This window comes from Alligator mississippiensis, chromosome 1, assembly GCF_030867095.1.
Source record: "Alligator mississippiensis isolate rAllMis1 chromosome 1, rAllMis1, whole genome shotgun sequence".
Classification (NCBI taxonomy): Eukaryota; Metazoa; Chordata; order Crocodylia; family Alligatoridae; genus Alligator; species Alligator mississippiensis.
Genome location: NC_081824.1, coordinates 363,626,753 through 363,653,328, shown reverse-complemented (window position 1 = coordinate 363,653,328; position 26,576 = coordinate 363,626,753). Strand labels below are relative to the sequence as shown.

At 38.6% G+C, this 26,576-nt stretch overlaps 2 protein-coding genes across 5 annotated transcripts in view; one reads left to right on the top strand and one right to left on the bottom strand.

Annotated features, from left to right (window-relative positions):
* Window positions 1-22,143, top strand: part of PCCA (propionyl-CoA carboxylase subunit alpha) — a 476,911-nt gene extending 454,768 nt beyond the window's left edge. Inside the window, exons 22-24 of the mRNA XM_059721102.1 lie at window positions 3,664-3,804; window positions 17,915-17,992; window positions 21,776-22,143. Of these exons, the coding sequence (XP_059577085.1) occupies window positions 3,664-3,804; window positions 17,915-17,992; window positions 21,776-21,844 (288 nt within the window). The 3' untranslated portion in view covers window positions 21,845-22,143. The remainder of the gene's footprint in view (window positions 1-3,663; window positions 3,805-17,914; window positions 17,993-21,775) is intronic.
* GGACT (gamma-glutamylamine cyclotransferase) overlaps window positions 21,965-26,576 on the bottom strand; it is a 39,727-nt gene continuing 35,115 nt past the window's right edge. For all 4 annotated transcript variants that reach the window (XM_019486914.2, XM_059721103.1, XM_006262588.4 and 1 more), the window contains one exon: window positions 21,965-26,318. In XM_019486914.2, coding sequence (XP_019342459.1) covers window positions 25,828-26,301 — 474 coding nt within the window. In that variant the 5' untranslated portion in view covers window positions 26,302-26,318 and the 3' untranslated portion in view covers window positions 21,965-25,827. The remainder of the gene's footprint in view (window positions 26,319-26,576) is intronic.

Sequence of the window (26,576 nt, the reverse complement as noted above, 5' to 3'; positions counted from 1 at the left end):
TCCCTATCATTATTTTTGCCCACTGATCGTGGACACACAACAGTCCCATGAAAAAGAAACACCTGTTTTCTACCCCACCAGATGCTGCATGGCTCCATTCAGGTACTTTTTTATTAACTTTACTTTGGCTGGCAGAATTACCCTCTGAAATCCTGTAGAGTTGAGCTCTGACCAGTGACAACTACTGATGAGCTCAAATCTTATTAGTGGCAGACTTCTTTGCTGCTAAAGTTCACCCACAATCTATTTATGACTCCAGCAGATGTTTCTTCTGTTTTAGGCCAATGGAAACCTTATGGTCTCTGCTTGTAATGCTAACTTCTGCGACCTTCCCCACTTTATATCCCTGATTTCTCCCTCCCCCCCCTCCCCCCCCCAATTCCTAACACTCTCCATAAGTAAGATCTGAAAACTCCAGATTTCAGAGTTGTCTGAGGTCTGGAAAGCAGAGGTGCAGTAGTAATTACATGATGAGGGCACCTTGTATATTTTCAATTTCTTTCTGTTTTAGAAACATTGTTAGATTACTTTAATTTTTCCAAAGGCCTTTGCTGTTCTTATCAAACTACACTTAGTGTTTTCATTTAGGTCAGCTACTCGCTGCCACCCCCACTGTAACACTGTTTCTGGGAGCTAAGAAATAGCTTTACAAAAGAATGCTATGTGGGTATTTAGTCAGTCCAGTCAACAGTATAAATACATCAAAGATAATCTTAAAGAAGGAACCTTCTTTCTACTGCTTTGTCTTTTTATATTCCAAAAGGTCATTTGTGAGCCAACTGTGCCGAAAAAACCTTTCCTAAAAAGTTTACTGTTGTTATTTTTTACTTTTTGATTACAATAACTCGCTTATCCCCCCCAAAAAGACTAAAGAACAATAAACAAATACAAAAGGGAAAAGAACAGCTCATCAATAACAAAGACCTACATTTGAAAGCTTTCAGTTTACTGACTCTTACATCTCATTCCAAGCAAAGCAGGAGTCCTGCAGAGAAAGGAATCTAAAAGATATGAAATTTATAAAGATAGTAAAAACAGAGAGTTTGGTAGGGATATCATAACTTGATATGGAGACCTGAACTTTAAAAGACAACACACTGGCAATACTTTTTTTCCCAGCTGCAAGTTGTGCTATAAATGAGGAATTAGTTTAAGTACTTGAACCTCACTGTGTCGGAAACTGGATAATTCCATTTCTTCCTAGAAATCCAATTGTATTATTCTGGAATTGAAGTTTAAATTTAGAAATTGGGCAGCGTAGAAAGGTAGGTCCATACATAGCTTAGGAAACTAAATAGAAGGTAGGCATAACCTTTTAAAACCTTATCCAAGTAATTTCTTGTACCATACGGTAGTACCAGTCCAGAAAGCTAATTTTATTTTTGTTTTCTTCCAAGAGCTAGAATTTTTTTTTTTATTATTTTCAAACTATGAGTACAAAGACGACACTAACCATGGATACTGAAACTGTGCAATTTGGTGTAATTATATTCCCCCCCATAGATTTAATGAAGGACTTTTAAGTACAATTTATCTTTGATAAATAGTCCCTCTGCACAGAATGTTTATTAGATTGACAGCAGAATGCACTCTGCAAGCTTTTTTTCCTTGCCACTTATGACTCAGACGAATTTTAATAGGAGCAAAAAGCTTTTATTTGCACAGTAATTTCACTTAAGGATCATATCCTTCAGAAACTGGCAGACACTTGTATGTCTTGATTGCAAAACATACACTCAAGAGTAAAGAAACATGCATAAGATGTTATTATTTGACCTGTCACATTGTCGCAATTCTACTTGCAGCTTATGTTATCAAATCTGCTCTAGGCACAATCCCCCCTTCCTTTACGCACACACGCAGGCGTGCATACGCACACTCACATACACAATTTTATTAAAAAAAAAAAAAGAGAGATGGCAAGAAGCATACTGCATGAAATGTAGTCATTTGGGCCGAGAGGTAAATGGCTAACCTTACTTTGTTTTTGAAAATGTGAGCTCACCATGCTAATAATGACTGTAGGAGGCTTTGAGTTAATGCAGCTTTTTGCATATAAAATGGTACTGGCTCATGTATGCTGCTGCATCAGTTATACCCAAGAAAAAATATTTTGGTTCGAGTCCTGAAAGTCCTTGGGTGGTACCTATAATTTCATTGGCTACTATTTTATTACATTTAGGGATCTTACTTTGCTCAAGTAAATTGTACTCATCTTTCATAAATTTTACATAGTTCAGAGCCAAATGGTTACACTGTTCACTGCACGTTTCAAGTATCCAGGCAATATTCATGTAGGTTGATAACCCACTGTTGCATTGTTTGGTTTTATCTGAAGAAATCTGCTTTTTAAAGCTTGCACTGTCGTACTTCATTACCTTTCAGTTGTATTTTCTAAATATCCTGCCTTACCCTTGGTGAAAGCAAAAGTTGGACTTCCGTTACCCACACTGCAAGGAAATCTCTGTTGTTTTTCATGAAAATGAAAAGTAAGGAGATTCCCTCTAATAAATAAGGATAAAAAAGGATTAATTATTTCAATAGAAAACATACTGTTGAAAATAAGCTGTTTTGTCTGTAGTTCATCAAAATGCAGATTTGAATTTTAAAAGCAGTTCACTCTAAAACACTTATTATTGAAAGCTTTGTTTAAATAATTGATGAAGTGAATTCTGTTCTTCAACTCTAAATTTATGTGAGAGATTAAGTAGTTTCACACAGAGACCTGCTGCCATCTACTGGATTTCCATCTATAGTTTCATATGCACTGAGACAGAAAAACTCTAATAATGTCAATGAATGATCTGTCAAAGTGTACAAACTTTTTTTAAAGAATTAAAGTAGAGGGGGAAAATAGATGTACCAGTACAGATGTTTACAAAAAGTTCATGTAAAAGGATGTTATGAGGTAGTTCAGGCTCCACATTTTTCATGGGAAGAAGGGAGGAGTTGAAGATATTTTTTAAAAACATAATAGATATAATTTTTTTCTGTTTTTTTATGACAAAAATAGTTAAACATATTTCATTTTATTTAGACATTTCCCTGAACTATCTGCAGCCTAAACATTGCAGCATTCTATGTGTAAATAGGAACATAGAAGAAAAATGGCTTGATTGGTTTTCAGTGCAAAAGCTGAATGATGTGGAAAATGCAAATCCTGAATAAGTAATAGTAAAATTAAGTTTAAAATTGCTTCATTATTAATAATCTGAAGAGGTTTTGGTGATATGGGGCCAATTCTGATTCCATTTAGTTATAATGATGTGTATGTGGAATGTAAGTACTCCAGGATCACTTGGAATAGTATTTGGTAGGCTACAGGGATATAAAACAAACTCAAAAACCTTTATTCTTGAACCTGAAATTTGAACTTGATTTTTAATTTGATACTGTCCTTTTAGTTACTTGGTCTTGCAACTTTGGATTTGCTTGTATATTTCTTTTCTTTTTTTATATCCAGGTAATGGAATTTTTGACAACCATTCTAAACTTAGTATATTTTAGGCAATTCTGTGTAGTAGCATGGCATACAATACAAAAACATGTCTGTAGTTGTCAAAAATAATGCATGATTTTTTAAAAATAAATAATATCAAAGTGTTCATCAGAGTTGCAGAGTTAAGTGGTCTAAAACATTTCTCCTACTGTTCTTTCCTTAAGTACAAGTTAAGAATACTGACCCAGCTTGCTGCAGAGTTGAGTAAGTACATGCCAGAGAAAGCAGAGGAGGACACGACTAGCATTTTGAGATCACCGATGCCTGGAGCAGTGGTGGCTGTTTCTGTCAAGCCCGGTGACATGGTAAGAAATGCAGTCTGTCTATACATAGTTTTTATGATGTGTTCCACATGCAATTTTTCTCTTTTGTATAAAAGAAAGTGAGTCAGTCTTCTTTACCCCACTTTCTTTTGAACATTGTCTCCAGAATAGAGTATCATTACATTTTCATTATTATATTGTTTGTGTCTGTTTTCTCTATTGAAGCTCTGTTCTTGGAAAATACATTTCAAATTACGTTGGGGTTGGGGGGAACTTCACGCTTGCATAAGAGCCAAAACTCATCTCAAGAGTGTGTTGTTCTGTGATAAGTTCCCTGCAAGAAGAAGCTTTTGGTTGTAGCAGAAATGTTGCTTGATATTCTGCCATGAAGCAGATAAGAAGTTCATAAACACAACCTTAATACTGAGAGGAAATAAGGTAGATGTGAATGGCTAGAGAAAGATTATTTGCTTAAAAATAAAGCTGAGTTGTCATTTAGTTTCATAGCAAGATTATGTGATTTAAACATTTCTTGAGGGCAGTGGTATAACCAAGGCTGGGTGACTGGAAGAGCTGCCCTGGCCACTGACCTAGGGGCCAAGGAGAAGAGGGGCGGGGAGGGGAACTGGTGTTGCCACAGCCACACAGGTTGCTCACAGATGCAAAAAAACCCCTGTGCTTTACTTCCAGCTCAGTGCACCTCCGTACCAAGCACAGTGCATGCCCAGAAGAGGCATTGCAGTAGTTTGACCTGGATCACCCAACATCTGTATAGATTGGGCACTTCAGGGGGGCTTTTTGGTGCTTTTTGGTGCTTTTATTTAATAACCGATTGAATGAGCTATTAAATAAAAGCTATTAAGGGTGCTGGGTGAAACTAATATGCTTCCTTTTCCAGTAAAGCACTGTTTTGGGGTTTTTTCAAGTTTATCTGTGGCCACAATCACGCTGATGACCAGAGATGACCATAACAGTGTGTGGGGCCTGGGGCAAATCAGCCTGTGCAGGGCCTGGACACAGCAGCAGGGTGTTGGGGGAGCAAGTGGCTGGACATGAAGCTGGCCCAGCTTTGCAGGGACCCCCCAAAGCATGGGGCCTGAAGCAGCATCCCCTCTGTCCCCCTGGATGGCCCTGCTGATGGCATAGGCACCAGAAGTTGCCACAGCCTCTGTGTGTGGCAGCTGCCCCAAGCACTCAGCCCCCTCATTGTGCTGCTGCTGGAAGGGAAATTCCATGTTGTGCAAAAACAAGTTCTTGGTGCTTCCCTTACCCTATTATGGCAAAGAATAAAATCTAAGTGGGAGAGAAGGAAGGGCAGGACCACATTACTATTATCCTTGTTACATCACAGCACTAAAACTGAAAAAGTGTTGCATTGAAGTGGCTTTCATCATTACTCAGTGGGCATGTCTACACGTATACCATTACTACACTGTAACTTATGTTATTGCGCAGTAACTGAAAATTACTGTGCAGTATAGTCATGCACCTACATGTGCATGCCGGTACTGTGCAGTAACCATGGTGACTTACACCAACTCGGGAGTAAATTTGCTACCTGCATCATGCAGATTTGCTCCCGAGTTGGCATAAGTTGCCATAGTTACTGTCCTTGCATGATGCAGGTAGCAAATTTACTCCTGAGTAGTTACTGCACAGTAAAGCATGTGTAGACGCCTTGTTGCGCAGTAACCCTGTTTGTGTGGACTGACTTGAGAGTAACTTTACTCCCAAATCAGTGCATACATAGTATTAGTGTGCTGTAACACCTACATGTGTAAATGCTGGTCTAAAAACTGCTTACTGTGAACTAAGTTACTGCACAGTAAATGCATGTGTAGACATGCTGAGTGTGGTGTGAACTCTGAGTATAGCACCAGCTATTACTACTTTTAAGGGCAAAATGCCTGAATCTGATTGTACTTACACTGTGGAAGGTACCTACACACTGGAATTGCACTGACATAGGAAACTTTAGAATGATGCCTGCATTGCTTAATTCTCAAATACTGTTATTTTAAGACATTGCCAAAATAGTAAGTCGTAGTATCTGAATTTATACTCCAGCATTTAAGCCTATACTTTAGAGAGGGGCAGAGAAAAAAATTGAGTAAAAACGTTAGCATTTCTCCTCCAAATAGAAGCGTGTTCTAAAGGCAATGGGCTGTGCCAGTGAAACTCTGTAGAGTGGTTGGTCTGTTTACACATTTCCACAATACTTCCTCTGTTTCAGGAAGCTTACTCTGTTCATGGAAGTAAAAGCTACAGATCTAGGGATGTAAATATCTGGGACCTTGTCCCCACATGTTTATGTTCAAAATTAGTTATACAGGGAAACCAACCTAATTCTGGTTTAGTAACACTGCAAGAAAAACTCTGTTGTGTCATGCAGCAAAGGAATGAATATTTTCTGGCTAGTAAATGCTGCTTCTGGCAAAAATAGCATTTGAGCCATTTTATTTATGTTCGCACTTTAAAACATTGCTGTAATTGCTTAAAATTGAGCCCCACTCAGCCTGAACTCCCTAATGCTAGCGTAAGCCCCAAATGGTAGTAACGTTATGCCTGGGAGGAGCCCCATTGCTTCACATGCTTGTGTAAGGTTAATCATGACTGGGGTGTCTGTGGGACCGGGACCTGGAGCGCTGAGATACTCGTTTGTGAGCTATCCAAAAAGTTATTAATGTCGTGTTTGCTCACAGAAGGACAAAATTTAATGAACAGGTAACAAAACAGCTAGTCCAAAGATCACATGAATCTGGTTAGAAAAACTGCCTTACAACATTTTCATCTCATCATAGGGAGTATGAAACATACTGCTTCTCCACAGGCAAGTAAGAGTTGCAAAGTGAATGAGGGACTGAGAAAACATTTACTTTTTTGGAGAAAAGCAATATTTTCAAGGCAAGGACTCTGGGTCATTTTTTTCCCTAACCTTTACACTTTTGATTGTGTTAATGGAAGGGTTAAAAAAAATCAATTCTGCTAAATGTTTTTAAATATTTTTTTACACTTGATTTGAATATGTTGTGGTCTTGAAGGAATAAAAACATGAGGGCATGTGGCCAGGGCCAGGGGATTAAAAATAAATAAGTAAATTTCCAGGTATGAATCCACAAGTGGTATAGTGCAGTAGAGTATGAAGTGATGGGGGAAGGGAATTTTTTTTCTCCTCCTCTCCTGCAGCTTTTTGCTGGAGGTAGTGAATGGCAAAATGTTTGAACAGCATAATCTATATTATGCTGACCGGCGCTTGTCGGTGCTTGTTATATGGCTTTTAATTACAAAAAAATACATTTGTGTTATTGAAAAGGGTTTACCTTAATTTCTTCCTATGTGGAACTAGTTTAAGAAACTTTTTAAAAAAGGGGAACGAAGAGTAGGTAGCATCAGCTGTCTGCACTTAAGTGCAGTGGTGTAGTATGATTCAGATTGCATATCTTGGCTGCCCATCAGAATTCAGTTTGCTCACTATAGCTATCCAAGGGAGGATGGACAAAGACCTGCAGCTCTCTGATGAATAGAGACCCTTTTGTCCCATTGCTTGAGTATAATCTTATTTCTTTAGTCAGCTTGAAAAACAAGGCATTTAAGTATTTTTTTTACATTGCCAACTGTAGTTACCAGTTAAAACTGTAATGGTGTGCGGAAACAAGGCACACACCTTCAGGTATTATGCTCTTATGAATACACTGCATTGGGATTAGCTCTTTCAATATATATATTTTTTTTCTATCTGTGAACGATGCTAAATACTGTTGGAAGCTAACATAATAAATTCTCTATAGTAATACTCTGCTCACAGAGAGATCTTTTCAGAGACTAATAGTGTTGAGAACTAGACCACATTAGCTGTACTTCAGAGGTAACTTTGCAATAAGAAACTTCTTGTGAGGGGGCACATCATCTTTGTTTGAGTGGCTGCATTAACAAATTGTCTGTTGTCAGCCATTTAGTTATGGGCCATCGTGCTTGGCCAGGTAAAGCATATGGTGTTTGTTAGTTGCTCTCTGTGTGTTCTTAGCCAAATGAGAAGCTAACTACAGTCTCTGCATTCATTTTCCTCACACTTTGTCGTTGTTTTTCGATCAAGTGTAATGTGCTCTCTTGGCTGCTGTTTATAGAAAAGCTCTGAGCTGCTGAAGCCTGATAGAAGGCTGTGTGAGGGTGCTCTGGCGAGTCGGATAAGCAGTTTGCAATTCACTTCTGCCAGAAAAGTAGTGGACATGCAAGAAATTAATTTTCTGCTGGCTACATGTCAGGCCTCAGCTTTTCAACACCACAATAGGGAAGTCTCACTAAGAGGAGCAGAGCTTCTACCACCACTGCTGTTCTTTGTTTTATAGTTGCGTTGCACTTTCCTTACCATTTTTGCCACGTTATTGGAGGGAAGTCACTTAATTATTGCTGGGAAGGGTTGGCACTCTGAACAACACTCATTTCATCAAAGTAATATGAACAACACAATTAGCCTGCATTTGAATACTGTCTGAATGCAAAAGAGGACACCTGATTTGGAAAAAAAGACTAAATTTAGCTGCAACTTTCAAATCGTATATCCTATAATATTACTGTCTGTTTGTAGTAAACCATGTGTATTGCAATGTTCTTTAAAGGCAGTTTTTGTAGAGAGGTATATATTATGATGAAACTATTGTTAAGAGGTCCTTGGAGTAGTCCAGATTCAGCACAGAATCAATGTTAAGGGAAAGGGAAGTGAAGCACAAAGTGAAAATCAGTATCATGGGACAGATCCTGCACCCTCGTGCTGCTTCAGAGACAGCACAGATGAATCCCAAGCACTGATTGCATGCAATGCCATCTTAATAAACCACAGTCAAAATGCTGCTGTCATGATTTTATCATGTATCAACCACTAAAAATACCCCCCCAAATTTGAAAAGTCATTTTGACTGCGCAGTCATTCTGCATCAATCATGGAGAACAACATAAATGCAGGTCCTATTCACCATTTGTGTGTCTCCTATCCCATTTGACCTTTCTGTGTATAGAATATTATTGACTGAAACCCACAGTATATGGGAGGCAAAAGATACTAATGGTTCCATAGGCAGGGCTTAAGTTGTCAGCTTATGGTTAAAGACATCTGCCAGGGTGTTCCCTAAATGGGCTCTTCGTAACTATTCTGAGATGTTCATGGCAACAGCATAGATTGTCAAGTTCTCTATGGACCCACAAAATTATTAATATTTTTACTACTTCAGTTTTGCATATGTCTGATATGCAAATTAATAAGTAAATACTTTTTTCAAATACATTCAGAAAAATCATAATTAGAGAATGTTATCAAAGATCAAACTGTTTTTTTTTTTTTAAATAACACTTTCACTTCACGATTATGCTATGACTTTCAGAGGGAAGCCATAGTTTATAAATGCTAAATCTTTCTCCAGTCTAGGAGAAGCCTGTCCCTTGAGATTGTACAACGCAGGCTTTTCCTCTCAAAATATTAATATATGATGGGATTCAACAAACTGATGGTTTGGTTAATTTCAGAATTAAGATAAAATCCTGTGATTGTTTAAAACGGTTGAAGTGAGAGACATTGGGTAAGTTATTTTTTGCAGACTCCTTAATGCTGTTTGACTAGAAATAGATGGAGAATTTTTCATTTTCTATTGAATTAAAATCTTTTTCTAGTTAAATTGTTGTAGGCATAGCTTTTCAAATTCTGCCCCCTTCCACTTTTTTTTATTGTAACCGTGTAACTTTCAAAAGCACAGAAGAGGTTCTGATTGGATTGTCAACATGTCTAGTCGGCTAGAACTTGAAAACAGTCACAAGTGAAAAACAAAACCTGCCCAATTCTGAGCCCTCCACACAGTTTGTAAAATAAGATATTTTTTTTAATGTTACCTGTTGCTTTTCACCAGTTTACTTGTGGTTTCAAACCCCATTTGCCAGTCTGCCCCCAAAATCTAATAAGGAAGGTGTTTCTCTTTGTTATTTTCTGTCCATAATAATTATTAGACCAGCTGGGATATATGAATCGTGGAGAAAATAATCACAAGGGAAAGAAGAAGAAACAGGATTAGTTAGTTAAATTCTGACTTTGCAAATATATTTGATATAGAGATTAATGAGGTGATTTAATAGATAAAAATACTCCCCAAACCACACACATTATCTGCTGCAAGTAGAATGAACAAACAAAGGTTTTCCCTTATTTAAAAGTGGTGTTTTTCCTTGTTCTTTTTGGATTTTCTATAGTTATTCTCTGATGGGTTTGTATGCTTTATTTTTTTGTAAGATAGAGGTTGCAAACTTGTTTGAACATGAAGGGGAATCTCATTTATCCTTTATGATTCAGCATATAACAATATAGTTACTTAGAGTTTTATCAGTAAACAGAAGATAAAATTAGTTTCATAATCTCAGAAAACAAAATACCCCAATAACAAAAGCACTTAGACATTTCCACCATTCTCACTGCACAAGTCTGAAAGCAATATTTATGTTCACTGGCTTTATATAGTAATACAGATTAAGTATGTAACCTTTTGAACTACCTTTGTGTTTTGGTTACATTTATGTTATAGTATAACACTATATTCTTCTGCAGAGATAACTTTGTGATTTAATAGATTTTATTTATATTTCTCTGTGTAAATACATAGATGTAGATTTGTGTCAGAGCGGGGTTTAAGAAAGGGGAAGTTTGATTGTAACAGTAAGAAACAAAATGTAATTAATAATAGAATTTCTTACTAGTGAGAAATGGATGATGTCATTTAGAAATGTGGATTTATTGTGATTTTGTTTCTAAATGACACACAGCTTTCTGCAGATTCATAAGGGTTTTCAACGATCACTGATAAATCAAAATATTCCTAAAACAGAACCTGTCCTTTGGCTTAATCTCTTAAATCCATGTGTGCGTGTAACCTAAGTCCTGCCAGAAAACTTCTGTGCTGCACATCAGCTTCCTCAAAGGTTTGCTCTTGATCATTTCAGAAATTCCCCACTAGTGGTCTGGATAAGTGGGGGTGCAGAGACCAGTGCTATTGTTAGTAGAGGGACATCAAGTGGTCTGGGGTTACTCAGAGGTCAGGAAATCTGGGAAGTGCTATACCTACATTTATTCTTTAAAGTAGAATGGCTTTAAAAGTTTAATAAGCATCTGTCAAGTGCTGTTAATTGCCGATAATGATATTTTCAGCTGTATAGTTACTATTTCAAATTAATTTGGAAGGAGGGGGAACCCCCACCAATGATTTTACTCAGATTTTGACGACGTCAAGGAATTTCTATGGCTGCTCATCCAATTCCTCCTGATTTGTTTTCCAGGTTGGTGCTGGCTGCCACAATGCCAACAAGTCATAGAGAGAGAGCATCAGGGAAGGGCAGTGAAACCAAAGTGGATTAATTCAAATAAAAACATAGGTTAAGAAAAGTAACACGGAGTATTATTTTCCAACCCCCTTGGCCTACCTTAGTGCCTAAAATGAACACAGGTCTCTCATGTTTGTAAGGATTTTGCAAAAGTATATGCAATACTTTTATGACCTCCAAGATACCTTGGCTGTTGATTTAATACTGCAGTCTCCCATTGTCCCTCCCTGCCATACATAAATGTGTGAGGGTGAAAGGGTCAAAATAATGGAAATTTCGAGGGATGTTTATCAGCCTCTGTCTCAGGCTCAGAAAGGAAGCATCATTAACATCAGAATCTAACTGCACTTTTAACCAAATCAGAGACGCTTACTGCTTGGGGCTGTGCCTGTGCTTTTCTGCAGATCTACAGGCTTTAAAAATGCATTGCATTGGGAGCACCTGTATTCTAAAGATAATGGCCTCAAAAATGTAATTCAAGGATTTTCACTTTTGTAGACGAATCAGCAGGGTTGATATTGATCCATCTTTTTAGGGAGCAACAGTGCACCAGAAGGTGATACTGTAGAGGGCCTTGTAAGCCCTTGGAGCCTTCTGTCTAATTTGGCAGAAAAACACAGAATGTAGGACAACAAAAGAATGATCCTCTTCCATAAGAAATCTTCCTGCCACCCACCCCCTCTTCCAAAAAAAAAAAAAAAAAAAGGCTTAAATTTTTTCAGCTCCACAATGATTTGATGCTCACTCTTGCATTGAAACCATTGCTGTCAGAACAGGCAGGAAACAGTTTTCTTTTAATTGCTGAAATCATTCGGAAGTGCTTCATGCACTGCTTCTATACAGCAGATGCTGTGCATTAATTGGCCTGTGTAGGACTGACCCAGGGTTCCTTGCAGCGGGCCCAATTTTATGCAGAGGGTTTAAATAGCTTATTTATTATTTTGTATAACCTGGCGTACATTATGTGCACTTGCACGTGGGGTATTTCATGGTCTGCAGTTTCTAATGTCATGTGGGTTTCAAAACCTGTGTTTCTCTGGTAATGTACTAGCAGCAGGTAAGCTCTAAATACCATCCATCAGGAGCTAATTTTTTATCCAGATACTCCAATGACTGATGAACCTGTCTTTTGTATGAATGTTTAGCACAGTAGAAAGCCATATGCCACTGGCACTGGTTCCTATGCATTCTTTACAGTTGCTAGAGAGTAGATTAAAAAAAAATCTCCAGCATTTTTATCCCTTTAGTCTTTTTTTTATTTATTTATTTAGCAGTTAGCAGTTTCTAAAATAGCTCTATTTTTTTAAACAACAACAAGGGATTTAGGTCTCTTAAAGGCAATGTTACCACTACTCTTGTTTTCTTTATCAGGAATATTACTGCTCGGCCTTAATAGGGAACCTTGTTTTGTTACTCCCCGTCTGTTCAAAACAGACCTTAGCCCATTAGAAGGTCCTCCCTTGTGTGGGAAGACCACAGCTGTTACTGTAAATCTCATCCAGTAACTGTATCACCCCCATTTTGTGGCTCTGAAGGATGAAATTGAGAAATGTGAAGGATGACTGCACAGTATTCCATCTCCAATTTTAGGCCTTTGCACATCATTTTCATGCTTTTATTCCAAATCAAACAACATTAGCAAGCAACACCACCCTCTGCTAAATGTCTAGTATATCAGACAGCTTCTACAGTCTTTAGCTTTTTGTTTTTCTGTTTTCTTTCTCCTTTTTCTTTGTTTTTGTTTTGTTTTTTTAAATTCAACTCTTCTCCCAAACTCTTTGCTGTCCTTGAGGTTACTGACAGTCCAAAACCCAAAAGGTAGATGGATGCAGCGTATTCTGTTAAGTTTCCACAGGGGAAGCAAGGGTTCAGCTTAGTTCACAAAACACAACTTAAAAAGGTTTCTGTTTCTTTAAATCTTTGTGAAAGAAGTGGATCTAACTTCTTATGAAGGATATTGGGGGCTTTAATCAGAAATAAGAAGTGGTTTAAATCATTAGCACAACAAAGCAAACTATAAGCTTGAAGATAAAAGTCTCTGGGGAAAGAGTCCTCTGAAAATAAATGGGACTTGATAGATTTCCATATCATTTATAACTTCCCTTAATTACACTTGGAAGACTTGCCAGTAAAACTGGAAAATTGGCAGCCTATATCCATTATAGTAATTTTGCCGACCATGGCAAGCAGCTGGCTTTACTGGATTTTATTTCCCATCACTCACAATTAATCATCAGCTGGAGATGTCTGAAACTCTTCAAAATGTAGCAATACTGTGTGACATTCAGGCCTCCTTAAAATGCTGAAATCTGCTGAGTAAATGGGCTGAGTTTTTCTTCAAGCTAACTCATTTTGGTGCGAGGCAGGCTGCTGCTTAATGAGTGCCACTTTGATAATCGGATGCGAATGTGAACCTTGACCCTATGTCAAAGGAGAGGACGCAGTAAGCTGGATGAAAGATACAGGATTCAGATCTACAAACTTTACACCAATTAGACAAAGAGTGGAGAAGTACATCAGTGCTGATTGGGTTTATCGAAAAGACTTGTGGGGCTTGTGACCATTTTGTAAGCCTAACATAGAAGACATCCTGTCACAATCATTAAGTCTTTATCAAATGATTCACAAAAGTCTTAGAGTTCACTATACTCATAAAGATCTTGTAGTGGTAATGTCCTCAGATACTAGTTGTCTTATTGTACCTCTGAATTTTAAAGTCTTCTCTGAGAATACAATTATCTTTATGTTCCTCCTCTGGTATAATGGAAATAGTTTGGTGTTGTTTCTTTTTCAAATTCCACTTCCATTTCTCATCCTCAGTTATTGGTTAGAAAAACATTGAAGACAGTTCCATATATTGTTGTAATATTTTCTTTTAAATTCAGACTAAGTTATGCAATCAGTGCTATTTACCATTCCTAAATTTCATGTCTAAATTGTTAGAAACAGTTGGACATTAGGTGCCCTTCACTTCAGTTCTTTCTGTTTTGGATGTTTGATAAAATTACAAAACTGAACTAAAAACATAAATTATTAAAATATCTGCTGTTGCAGTAAAAATGCATTTTACAAGTTTAAATACATTTTTTCATGTCCATATTAACATTAACCCAAGTAGTATAAAAGTAGGTCTCTGTACAGCATAAAACTTTTTTTAAAAAGGAGATTGTTTTGTTTCTTTTTACCAGAAAGCACAAGTTAGTTTCCTGGGCTCAGATCAATCAAAATTGTTTTCTGTTTATTTTTATGTATTTGTTTTGACTGATCTTGGTCATCACTGTAAATTTAAAATGTAACGATAATTGCAAATCAGAATTGAATTTCATAGTTTTAACATGCAGTGGAAGAAATCTAACCTTATGAAAAGAGTACAGTATTTTGGAAAGCCCGTATTTATCTTTAAGTAAGGGAGCGAGGAAAAAGCTATACACATCGCTAAGATTTTCATTTACAGCCTAATGATACAGACAGGCTAAAGGATACATGCAATTATGTAATGAAAGAAATTGCACAAAGCCCAAAAGAGAGAAGGAGAAAATAGAGAGGTACAAGTGCCTAATTTTAGGATTTGTTGCTTTGCAACACAATGAAAGGAGCTATAAAGGTTTAATGTAAGGACAATGATTAAACTTCTGTGCTTAAGTGACATTTTTGCCAAAGTAATTTTAAACAAATTGCTCATTATCAAAAGGGCTGTCACAGCATTTTAACATGGGGACCTACTGAAAATGCTGTCTTCCTTCTAAATTTAACAAGAGTACAGGATGTTGACTCTTACTTTGTCTGTGTGTTTTTTTTCCCCTATAAAAGACCAACTCTTTATAGTCATCCTGTAAACACAAAACAGAAGCTGGGAGGTTCCAAATACAGGTTTTCACACTTATCCGTCACAGTAGTATTTAATGCTGTTTGTAGTACAGTACACCCAAGATGCACAGACACAACTCTATTTAGCACTTAAGGAATAATTACATTTTCAAAGCTCTGTGCACACAACATCTAAAAGACTAGCTTGCATACCAGTTGCTCAATGGATCCATTTTAGAGATGGGAACTTCAGCTTGGGCTAAATTTTCTGACCATTTGTACATCTGAAATTAGGCACTCAACTCCATAATTAGGGCTTGAGCCTGAGAACCGCCTGTAGCCTGTGCTAGGATATAGTCTGCTGCCTCCCAAAACAGATGTAATGTATTTTGGCTTATTCCAAGTACTACATTTAAAAAAAAACTGCATTATATCCATGTTGTGAGGAGCTGTGTCCAGACCTGTAAACCTTATTGCAATGGCCCTGACCCCCTGAGGAGGTAGTGTTGCCATGCCCTAAATTCCTAGATTTTCAGAGGTCTAAACTAGCCAGAGCTCCCAATAACTGGTAAGGTAGGTATTGAATCAGAAGAACCCAGAATTGAAACTCATGACCAAAGTGATTGGCCCCTGATAGTGCACTGACTCAGTAGGAGACCTGGGATTGAATTTCCCAGCTCTTATGAATTTCTGAAGCCCAGTCTTCTTTTACATGGCCCTGAACCTTTCTAAGGGGTCATTATGGGAACTGTTGCATCTCTTTTGTAGCTTTGAGTGTCAACCATAGCTGAACTGGGTTTGGTTTTGATTTCTCTTGTTTATATTCCCATTAAAAACTTTTCAAATTCTTAGTTTAATTTAGGTTTGGATTTTTTTTTTTAAACAAACCGTATACATTAATAGCTTCCAAACCCATGACTTCACTCGTAACCTCAGAGATGGATGGAGAGTTCAGAGCAGATGGAAGAAAAGCATAACAGTGGGAGGGGAGGGGAAAATAAAGATGAGAAGCAGGAAGGAGAGAGAGTTACTGGAAAGAGGGCTAAAGACAGAGCAGCAGGTGTGGAGGAAGAGAGACAAAAGACAGGTGGAGATAAAATAGAGGGGAAATAACTCGTAACAAAGAGCAAGTGTGTGATGCTATACATAGAAGCTCAGGCTGTTAATGATGTAAATTTGTTTCCCGAATCTCAAGATGGAATTGCAGTATTTATAGTGTTGGTTGTTTCTTCAAATTTGAACATAGTGTTTCTCTAGCAAATATGTGATGCAACTTACTCCAAAACTTCCAGATTGCTGTTGACAGTCTGTTGGGGGATATTGTAGAGACTTCTTTTTTGTCTACTACTGACTTTCTTCTCTCTGCCTTGCTCAGAAGCTTGACTGCTCCGCATGGTAGAGTTTGATGCTTGGCAGCCATTGTTTAAAAATACACAATTAATTCCAGCTTAAAACAGCGTTTGGGACATGCACATACTGCTAGCGTGTATCTTCCTAAGACAGGTCTTGTTAAGACAAGAAAATATATCCATATACAGGATCTCTTCACTCTGTGTCTTCATCCATCTCTGATGGATAGGACCCTCCCAAACTGTTTAAACCTTTATCCTAGATATATCCCAGGTAGTGATACACTGAGAGAAGATGCCTGCGTAACATTGCATACAGCTTCCTTCACAAGGAGGTTATTCCTAAATTTGACATCATGGGGAATCGCAGGCTTTACATACTTTCATAGATTTCATAAACATTAGGGGCTGGAAGGGACTTGTATGAAAAAAGCCCAACAAAAACAGCCTTCAAACTAAACAGCTTTAAACACCTGAACAGTTCAAGAAAGGAAGACACAGCTCAAAGACACTGAGCAATCTAAGCTATAAGGCTGTCCATGAAGATCACCCAGACATCTCAGGAAAAGTACATCCTTTATAGGCAGTCAACAAAGCTACCAGTGAGTTACTACTAGATCTCAGGGTAGGGCTCCACTTCCATCCAGACCATAAATCCATGGGCTGACATCTCTGATTGATCATCACTTGCATCCAAGAGTCCTCTTGTAGTCTTTGGGCTTGTGCCAGGGATGAGTTTTTGGACCACACTGTTTTTTCCTCATAAATAGGTAAGCTGCTGAAGGAGCGTAAAACCTCAAGTGGCTTGTTTCTGTTGTGCAGCATAGTCAAAGGCACCGAAAAGAGAATTTAACTCCTAGCCACAGCCAGCCCAGCAGCAGAGCAGCACAGTGGGTTGCTCATGACCTCAGGCCTGCATATGCCTGTTAGCAGAGTGCAAACAAGCAGAAAGAGGAAACTTGAGTGTTTCTCTTTAAGGGCCATCAGCTGTGGTGAAAATTACCATTTTGCCCCCGTGGTCCCTCCCCTGTGGCTAAAGCTTGGTGTTTCCCAGTAAGCATGCTCAGTTAAGTCCGTCTGAAGTCATCAGCCACCATATATGTCCTGACATGTGCAAAGGTGTGACTTTTTGCTCGGCACTAGTCTGCTGGGTATTGTCAAAGCCTCTGGTCCATGCTCCACAGGACTAATGCCAAGAAACTTTTGGCTTCTGAATCAGGATTAGTGTCCCTGGGCTCTGAGCCAGGGAAGCACAGCAGAGGCTCCACTGCCAAATCCACACAAATTAAATTTTGGTCTGGCCTTTATTGATGTCATACTATGACGGCTGTAGAACGTGAGTGTAGAAAGTTCAAGTTGTGAATGCGGGATGTGTGGGGGGAGGATCACTTTGAGGGGTGTTTTTGTGTCTTACTCCTTCTCTGTTCTAATTTTGATTAGCCAGCGGCAACCCAGAGCACGTCGTCATATTGTGCTGTGGACTTGTGTGTGACAAGTTGAGTTTAGCTGTTCTGTAAAACACATTTTAGTCTTTGATAAACGGTGCCTATGGAACAAATAGCTGTTTTGTACAGAAAGATACTGTAAGTTTAGAGCATTTTAAAATCTTCTTCCCTTATTTTGTACTGCTTAAATTTTACCAGGTCTCAGAAGGTCAAGAGATTTGTGTGATCGAAGCTATGAAAATGCAGAACAGTCTGGTTGCTGCAAAAACTGGCAAGGTATGTTTCTTTATGTCATTTTAACCTGTGTGCAACTTGTCAAATTGGAGTTTACTGAAGGAGGAGGGGAGCTGTGACTGTTACAGTATTAGAAGTACAATCGTTCTTCACTCTAGCTCTTTTGAAATGAAATGCCTTTAATTTTTAATGTTTATTTAGATCTGCATAGAAGCTGTTAGTTACGGGACTCAAATGACACAGCATGAAGTGGTTTTACAGGCTGCAAGAAGTAATGTAAATTAGTTCTTCAAAATGATTTGTTTTTCTAAGAGAAGTTTTGGAAGTGGGATTGAAAGGTGAAGGTGCTGCACCCACTTCTCCAAATTCCATACTTTAAGGGAGTCATAAGAGATCTGTTTGCAAGTTAATTCATTAAATGCAAATAATGAACAAGGCACGGAGAGTATTTCTGCAGCATTGATGAACAAGGCTAACCTTACAAACAAATGTATCTGTGAGATTTGGTAGAGGCACGAGGCTGTTACACACAAAGGGCTAAATCTGCAGAAGTACTTTTTCCGCAAAGCTGTGTGTCACATCTTTTAGGAGCCTGCCTCTTGGACTGGAACCCCCACAGCCTGAGTTGGGTACAGTGAACTCCTCACTGAGAGCATGGGGGCAATTATGTATCTCAGAGTGAGATATGTAACAGGCAGCCTGCTGAGCAGGGCGGGCCATGAGAAAGGCTCATGGCAGGGCTGTATCTCACCGCTTTTGAGGACTTAAGCACCTAATTCTGGACTGCAGGGAAGCTCCTGTGTCACACCAGGATTCACAGCCCCAAACTCTAAGCTAGACAGAAGCATCTAATTTATCCGTTTCCAGTGAAGAGCAGAAAGAGGCTCAGGCTCTTTGAGCAGAAAGAAATGCCCTTCTATTGCACAGAAGCTTGGTGGTTAAATTGCTGGCCCAGGGAACAGGAGAGCCGGACTGCTGTTCAAAACAGAATTCCAGGTGCATTGGAACAAGGAGAGAGGGAGTAGGACTTTCTAGTCCGGTGATGAGGGCACTTGCCTGGGAGAGGGATGGACCTGCGTGTCCAGCACTCCTCCAAGGGCTGATTTATGCACTTCATGTAAAATGGTCTCTGAATGAAATAATGAAAGTCAGTCCCTGGATAGGGATTGGACCCAAGCTTCCCCTTCTGCAGCAAGTCCTGGTGCAGAATCAGAATCCACTAAAGAAATGACAGGTGAAGGAAGCAGCGCATACTCTTTCACATCCTTTCTTATTTCCTGCTTTTACACCGTGGAGTCTTTGCTGTTAGCCTTCGAGAAGTTCTTTTGCTACGAGGCCTTGCCTGTCATTTTTCCTTATGCTTTTGCTTACTTGTCAGAATTTTAGATTTGATCTTTGCTGATTTCCTTTATCCTCTTAATCGTTGCTTGTTGTTCACCCTAGTTTCCCATAGGCACAGCTTGCTGTTTAAACCCAAGCTTTCCCGTTCTTAGTTTAAACTTTCCTTTCCCACTGGTTTACGCTGCAACCCAGTATCTTGTCTTTCAGCTTTCTCCATGCACATCTGGTGACAGACATCATCTGTCCCTCTGCAGATGCTCTTTCCCTCTGCATCAGGGTAAAATTGACCCGGCCAGTGTCCCTCTCAAACCCTTAAACTAGGACCTAAATTGTGCATTGGCATGAGTTGGGCCTGTTGTCTACCACAGAGTATTATTTTGCTTTTTCAAAGGTCTCCCTTTTATAACAAGATGATGCAATTCTTTAGAAAAACTAAAACAAGTTGGGAACATATAGAGATTCATTTACCAAGCCTGTTTATTAAGGGCCTTTGATAAATATAAATCATTACGTTAAGAGAAAAATGCTGTGGTCACCCATTCCAAAATTCAAAGTTATGATTCCTACTGTGAATGCAACCCAATGCTAAGGCAGTGGTGAAGTACTTGATATTCTTGGCACTGGACTAGTTGTGGGTTTTGTTTTTTTTTCTTTTGAATCTACTTCATATCCTTTGGTTTCATTTGTCTTCGCATGGAAGATTTTCCATTTCCCTTTTTTCTGTCAGGACTTTCAACACCCAAACCCCACTTTTATATTCTTAGCTGCTAAAACAATTCACTAGGGCTTATCTGTTTTTTAATTTGTGCCTGTTACAGGAGATTGTAAAATGAGTAAAGGAAGGAGGATTTCACTGGACTTATATTGGCTCCAGACTGAGCATTTATGGGGTAACCGTACATGTGTCAGAACTAGAATTTAGCCACAGTGACCTCCAGAAACTTTCAAGTAGCACGGGGCAGTGGGAGAGGGGGGGCAGGGGAGGGGACTCAGTGATCTTCAGTTTCTGCTGAAACTTAGGTTTGTGTAAAAGAAGAGAAGGGTCTTTTGGAAGATTTTGAGTTCAGACTATAAGTAAAGTGTGTTTTCTATTCCAAAATTTTGGGGACTTCTGTATAATATAAGATTAAACAGAAGGCTGGCAGGACGGGGAAAAACATTTGGACATAAACATCTGTTTTGAAAGTCCAGTAATGTGCTTGAGTATGGAGGACTTTCATGTGTTGGGGGTTTTTTTGTTTTTGACAATGTCTCCAGTGCAATCCAGGCGTGTAGCTGCAGTTTGGGTAAACATAGCAAAGCTAACTTGGCTCCTCCTCAATTTAGCTGAGGAAGCATGGTGTCTTCTGCAGGCTGCTCTGGCCGTTCTGCCGTCAGTACCCATGCTAACTGGTTTAGAGACTGCTTATGTAAATCTACATGAAATGCACACACAATTTTGGGATTGCAGTGGATGTACACTCAAAGAAGTGGAACTCCAAACATAATTATCTGGAATTCCCCCTATAGCAATGAAGCACCATATATGCTGTCTAGTCTCATATGTATTAGGTATGTGGAGCTGGTAGAAAGAGAAAAAACATTTTCAGAAAACCATGACTGAATGTGGGATTCCTCTAGAGCTGCAGTTATTTGACAATTTAGGTTCTTTGGGGGGTTTTTTTATTCTGTTTTATTTTTACTTACGACTCTTCAGGAAGGGATAACAGTCTGTGATGTTCTGAATTCTTGGCATCTCTCCACAGCAGGGTCAAAGCTGTGGCACTACTAGCTTTTGCAGAAACCACCACCTTATGTCTGTATTTCCTGGTTTTCTAATGTTTGTTCATTTCCTTGATTGCAACTCAGAACATTTCAGAAGCAGTACCTGGAAGGTGTTAACTTCATGTTTCCTAGTTTCTCCATCATTTTAATTTGGGCCTTTAAATTCCCATACTCACATATTGAAAGGAACAAAGGCCATAGGACTCTGGTATGATGCCACCTTAACAAAGTGGTCTCTGTCTTGAATGAACAGTTTGCGCATGCATATACTAATGCAGCAGCAACTTCGCAGGAAGAACCATGCACATAGGAGATAAAGTGCAGTGTTCATTTTAATAGTCTTGTATTTCAATGAAAAGTACAAACTGAGTATGTTGAAAAGTCAAGCTGCTCCTGTGTTACAGGCTGGGAGTTTGGTAGGAACTGAGCAAACAGTTAAAGAACCAAAACCCAAATGTCTTGTGCTGTAACTCCTGTAAGTGCACTCTGACACTGAGGCCCAAATCCTCCCAGGTCTTGAACATTTATCAACAACAGGAGTGGGGTGCCTACATACCTTTAGAGGATGAGATCTCCCAAGCTATTCTGTATTGCAAATTCAGTAACTCACCATTAACTCTGCATCTCCTTTACAGCATATCCATTAACATATGTTGTGTGAACTAAAGCTGAACCATGTTTTCTGGGAAGATTTAAAATCATTTCTGTCTCTAACTGCAGGTGAAAATTGTGCACTGTAAGGCTGGTGAGACAGTTGGAGAAGGAGATCTGCTGGTGGAACTGGAATGAAACACATTTCTTTCACGTCTTCATCCAGGTCAATGAACTCTTTATGTCTATCTATCGGGAATATAAAACGAAGGCAATATTATGTGGAAATCTGAAAGACAGATGTTTCCAGGCAGCAGATTTTGTAGTTGTATTTATTGCATAAATGGAAGATGACCCATGCAGCTATCAAAACTGACAACAGATCTCAGATTTTTACTTGTATACATACATACTTGTACATAAGATTTGTAACTGTCTTCTGATTTTCAATATCCAATAAATTTCAATAAAAAAAAATCAGTATTTCTTCTTAAAAATGCTAAAGCCTCTTTGAGTGTTTAAGTAAATAATTTCAGCCATGTTAGTTCATATGGGCATGAATCCACTTTCATGAAGAAATGAGTAAAAGTGAAAAAATCCCCTAAGACCAAACTGAGCAATTTTGCTATTACTGAGTGTCATAGGCATTAAACAGTTACTGCAAAGGACTTTATTTCTATTCAGATTTATTATATTCATTAGCACTTTGAAGTTTCTGCACAGAATATACTTAGAACACCTACAATGTTTTCTTTTGCTGGTGGCAGACTTTTCCTACAGTCTGATGCGCAGACCTCCAGAAATTGTATTCCTTTTCAGATTCCTTCCCTCATTTTCCTTTCCACTCTTTGCTTGATGCAGGCTCTTCTGGAAATAGGTGACCCAGCTTTCGAACCATCCCAAGATGATGCTTGAGGCAGCTTCTTCCTCCCTGTAAGTGTATAGGCTTCCAAGCACTCACAGGAGAAGAAGATCTAACTCTAGTCTACTACATTTAGTAGACTACCAATTGCTACTATGCAGTACCTCCACAAAAAAGAACTGGGACGATTAGTGATTTAGCACTGTGTACAGTTGCCTTATAGTGGTAGGAAACTGGAAATGCAATAAGAGAAGTCAGATACGACCCGAAAAGGAGTGCACATGGAGGGAATATAGAGTGATAGTCCTTCCTGCTATAAGATGCTCTATTGATACCTGTCTCATTGACCAAACACGAACATCTGTAATGAAGAACAAAATGCAAGACCTTTCCTAATTGGTAAGCATAAATTTCTGTATTTTTCTAGTTTCCTCCCACTGCCTCAGAGCACCAGACCAGCTGGTGGTGACTCTGGATTCAGTGTATTTTTTGCAAAACATCTTCAATTTTAAAAAAAGCAGCTTAAGAGAGAAACTTACTTACTCCAAGTTTGTGATTACCCTCTGCTGACAGTGTGAAAGGCTTAAAGGAAGGTGTGACCTGGGGATATTGAGGACTACAGTTTTGCCACACTTATGACTTGTAGCATAGCTTTATGGGAATAATTCTTATGGTGTGCTTAAAAATGTTACTTTAGTCCCAACCAATAAGAAGCTATGAACATTGTACAACACCTGAATTACTTTGAATCACCACCTGGAGGTGACACTTAGTTTATACTTTATTCCAACCAAAAAATAAGCTCCCCATCATCCTGCCATGGCACATTCTTTTGTGAAGTGACTATACTCAGTGCCTGCTGTGCTCACTTCCCACAAACCTGTTTGCTGCTTTGTGGTATGAACCTGACTGTCCAACAGTCCTGCCCTGAATTTTGCAACTACCCAAAAGTAAGCTGACCAGAGAGGGCTTGCGGGGGTGGGGAACATATGAATGCTACCTTTTTCCAGTTAACCATTACTAGAAGGATCTCATCCACTTATGGGGGTACTCTCAGCATCTTATATATTGGGGATAAAAGGCAACACTTCCAAAGGCGTCCATATGACTTAGGCACATCTCAGTGACTTTTATTTTCAAATTCAGACTTTACCCAAAGGCTTGTTTTGCTTGAGATGTTTGATTTAAGATGTATATACACTCAAGTGTGAAAGTGTGAGCCTTGCTAGAAGGCAATTTCTAGTTAATTTGGTAGAGGGTAATATAATGCTTCTTGCGCTGCTTCTATTGCTGATAATTAACTAATGCCTGTAGAATAACATTAACTTGCAACTGTGTGCTTAATAGATAATTATTATCCCTGTTTCACAAATAGGGAAACTGAGGCTGAAATTCTATGTCCATTAAGGACACTCAGACTAGTGTACTGACTGCCTTTACAATGGTGCAAATGTCCTTAATGTATGCAGAGGGAGAGAAATTAAAAGCACCATTCCAACAGCTTTACCCATCTCCCAGCCCGCAGAGAAGAGTAGCACAATGAAAGGCTTGCTGATTTGCCCAAAGCACAGAAAGGAATTAGTCAGGTTAGGACTCAAGCATGTTTAACTTCCTGTTCTGTATCTCACCACTTTACCCTGTCAGGAATCAATATATTTTAATTCAATATTCAATAATGTTTCCATTCCACTGTCCTAGTTTTGGAGCAGGCTGTGGCAATCTCTCAGCTTGCTTAATGTGTAAGTGGACCTAGGTCAGATTCTACAGATTGCCCTTCATTAAAAAAACAAAACATATTTTAGCCTGATAATTCTGAAGAAAATCTACATGCGACTCAGTGTACTCTTGTGTTAGGCAGTCTGAAAAAAGACCCATTGTATCTTACTGGGGCATTTCAAGTGCCCTGTATCATTTCCTCTTGAATGATCCTGCAATAGTAACTTTACTAATTAAAAGTTTAAGAATTTAATAAGAATATATTATGTCCTACATCAGTTTGCAAATCTCCCATTGTCATCAGTTGGATATGTGCTGTGGAGCAAGGGGAGGATGTAGTCCTGACATGGTATTGCCCACTGCAAGAAGCCTCATTAAAAATGTAATTACATTCTTTCCACAGGAAAAATATTATACATTTAACTTCCCTAATGTCACAAGTTTGGATATTAAATGTAACATTTGGTTTATTAATGTTATACCCAAAGAACATACAGGACAGATCAAGTAGCATCAAGTAATAAAAGGGAAGTATTTGTCCAAATTGTGCAAAAAGGGGAGGGGGAAAAAAGGATTAAATCTCTGCCTTAAACTAATGTTGCCACAGATTTAAACACCTAACTCACCACATCCTTAGGGGGTTTAAATGATATGACTGAAAAAAATGTTTTCCCCTTAAATAAGACAGCTTAGTTTGCACACACATGCAATTTTTTCATGAAAGATTTCAAGACTTTTAGCTAACGTCTTATTGATATAAGAGCTCATAACAGCGCTTATATATCTGTTATAGCGTGTTGGGCAGTTAAAACCAGTGTTTTAAGAGTCCCTGAACACAGATTTACCCAGTGGACCATAATGGCACCAAAAGTGCTAGTCTGGTCTACTGGGACCAAATGAAAACATGAGTTAAATTTAACTCTTTGATATTCCTGAGATTTCATTCAGTGATGTCTTAGACTTAAGTTGATAATAAGAATTGTTGTGAGATCCTTTAACCAGTTATGTTTAACAGATAAAATCCAGAAGTTTATTTTACAATGCAGAGCAACAGGCATGCTTTTCTATTCTCAGTCTGCTCTTAATTCTCTTTACCATGGTTTCTGTATCAATCTAAATTCTTTCATGCAGCACTTAACATAGATTCAGTACACATTTGCTGTTCTGTGCAGTAAAATAAATACCAATACAAAAGCCAATATTTAAAGCTGAGTTATTTTCATAGAGTACTGTTTTCAGCTGTATTTCATCATCTTGTTTTCCCAGGCTTGCAAAACTGTCATGAAAATGTACCAAATCTGGTAAAAAATAAGTTCATTTATCTGCCCTTTTATTTTGATGATTATACTGTGCAGAAACCAAAAGTATATCCTTCACCACTTGAAAAACCCCAATTATTTTCCTTGGGTGAGAGGGCAAAAAGAATTAGTAAGGCTAGGTGTCGGTTTCTGGCCTTATCCTAACCTTAGAAACAATAAAGTTTGTGGCTGAAAGTTTACAGATGTCTTATGTTTCAATCCATGGTGTTATAGCTTTACTTTAGAGGCTTCTGATCAACATAGGCTTAATGCATCTTCTTCAGGTACATTGTTATCTTCCATTTTTAATCTCTACTTTCACGGAGCACATAACAAAGGCCATGTTTCCCAAGGGAATCATAATTGTCATAGTATGGGAGATTTACCCACTCTGGCTGGAAGGTAGTTGTGCTATACACAAAGCATTCCATAATGCTGTTAACAGCTGGTCTCTCTTCAGGTGTACTGCTTTTACCTTTCCACTCTACTACTGCAATTCTCACTGGAGTACGCTGATACATGTCTGGGCAGCCTTCAAATTCATCAAGGAATTGCAGCATCTGGTCATCAACAGTATAAATCTCTCCAGCAACATGGCGGCCTGTTCCTGGCATGTTCAGCAAATAAGGAATGTTATATTTTCCTGCAATCACCAAAGGGTATTTCTCCACAGTATGGCCCCTGCCTTGGAATTTTGCTATCCCATGGGTACCATTTATCATGCGCTGGTAGTTAGGCTGGCCTTTTTTAAGGGTACCATACACGAAGACACGGGCCATTCTACCTACAGAAGGAACTGAGAAGGACAAAAATAAGTATTACTAAGAAAACTGCTTTGTAAAACATTTTTAGTTGAAAACTTAGCATATTCTAGAGGTACATGCACACAGGTAACTTGGGTAATGGACTACAGTAATTATGTTTCTGAACCTTAGTGAAACTAGATTGCTTCTTGATTCCCCCAGTTGCTGCAGGACTGTGACAAACCAAGTGACAAACCAAGATGATTATTTTTGTCACTGGGATACAGTTTTTATGTCCTTTACCAAAACCA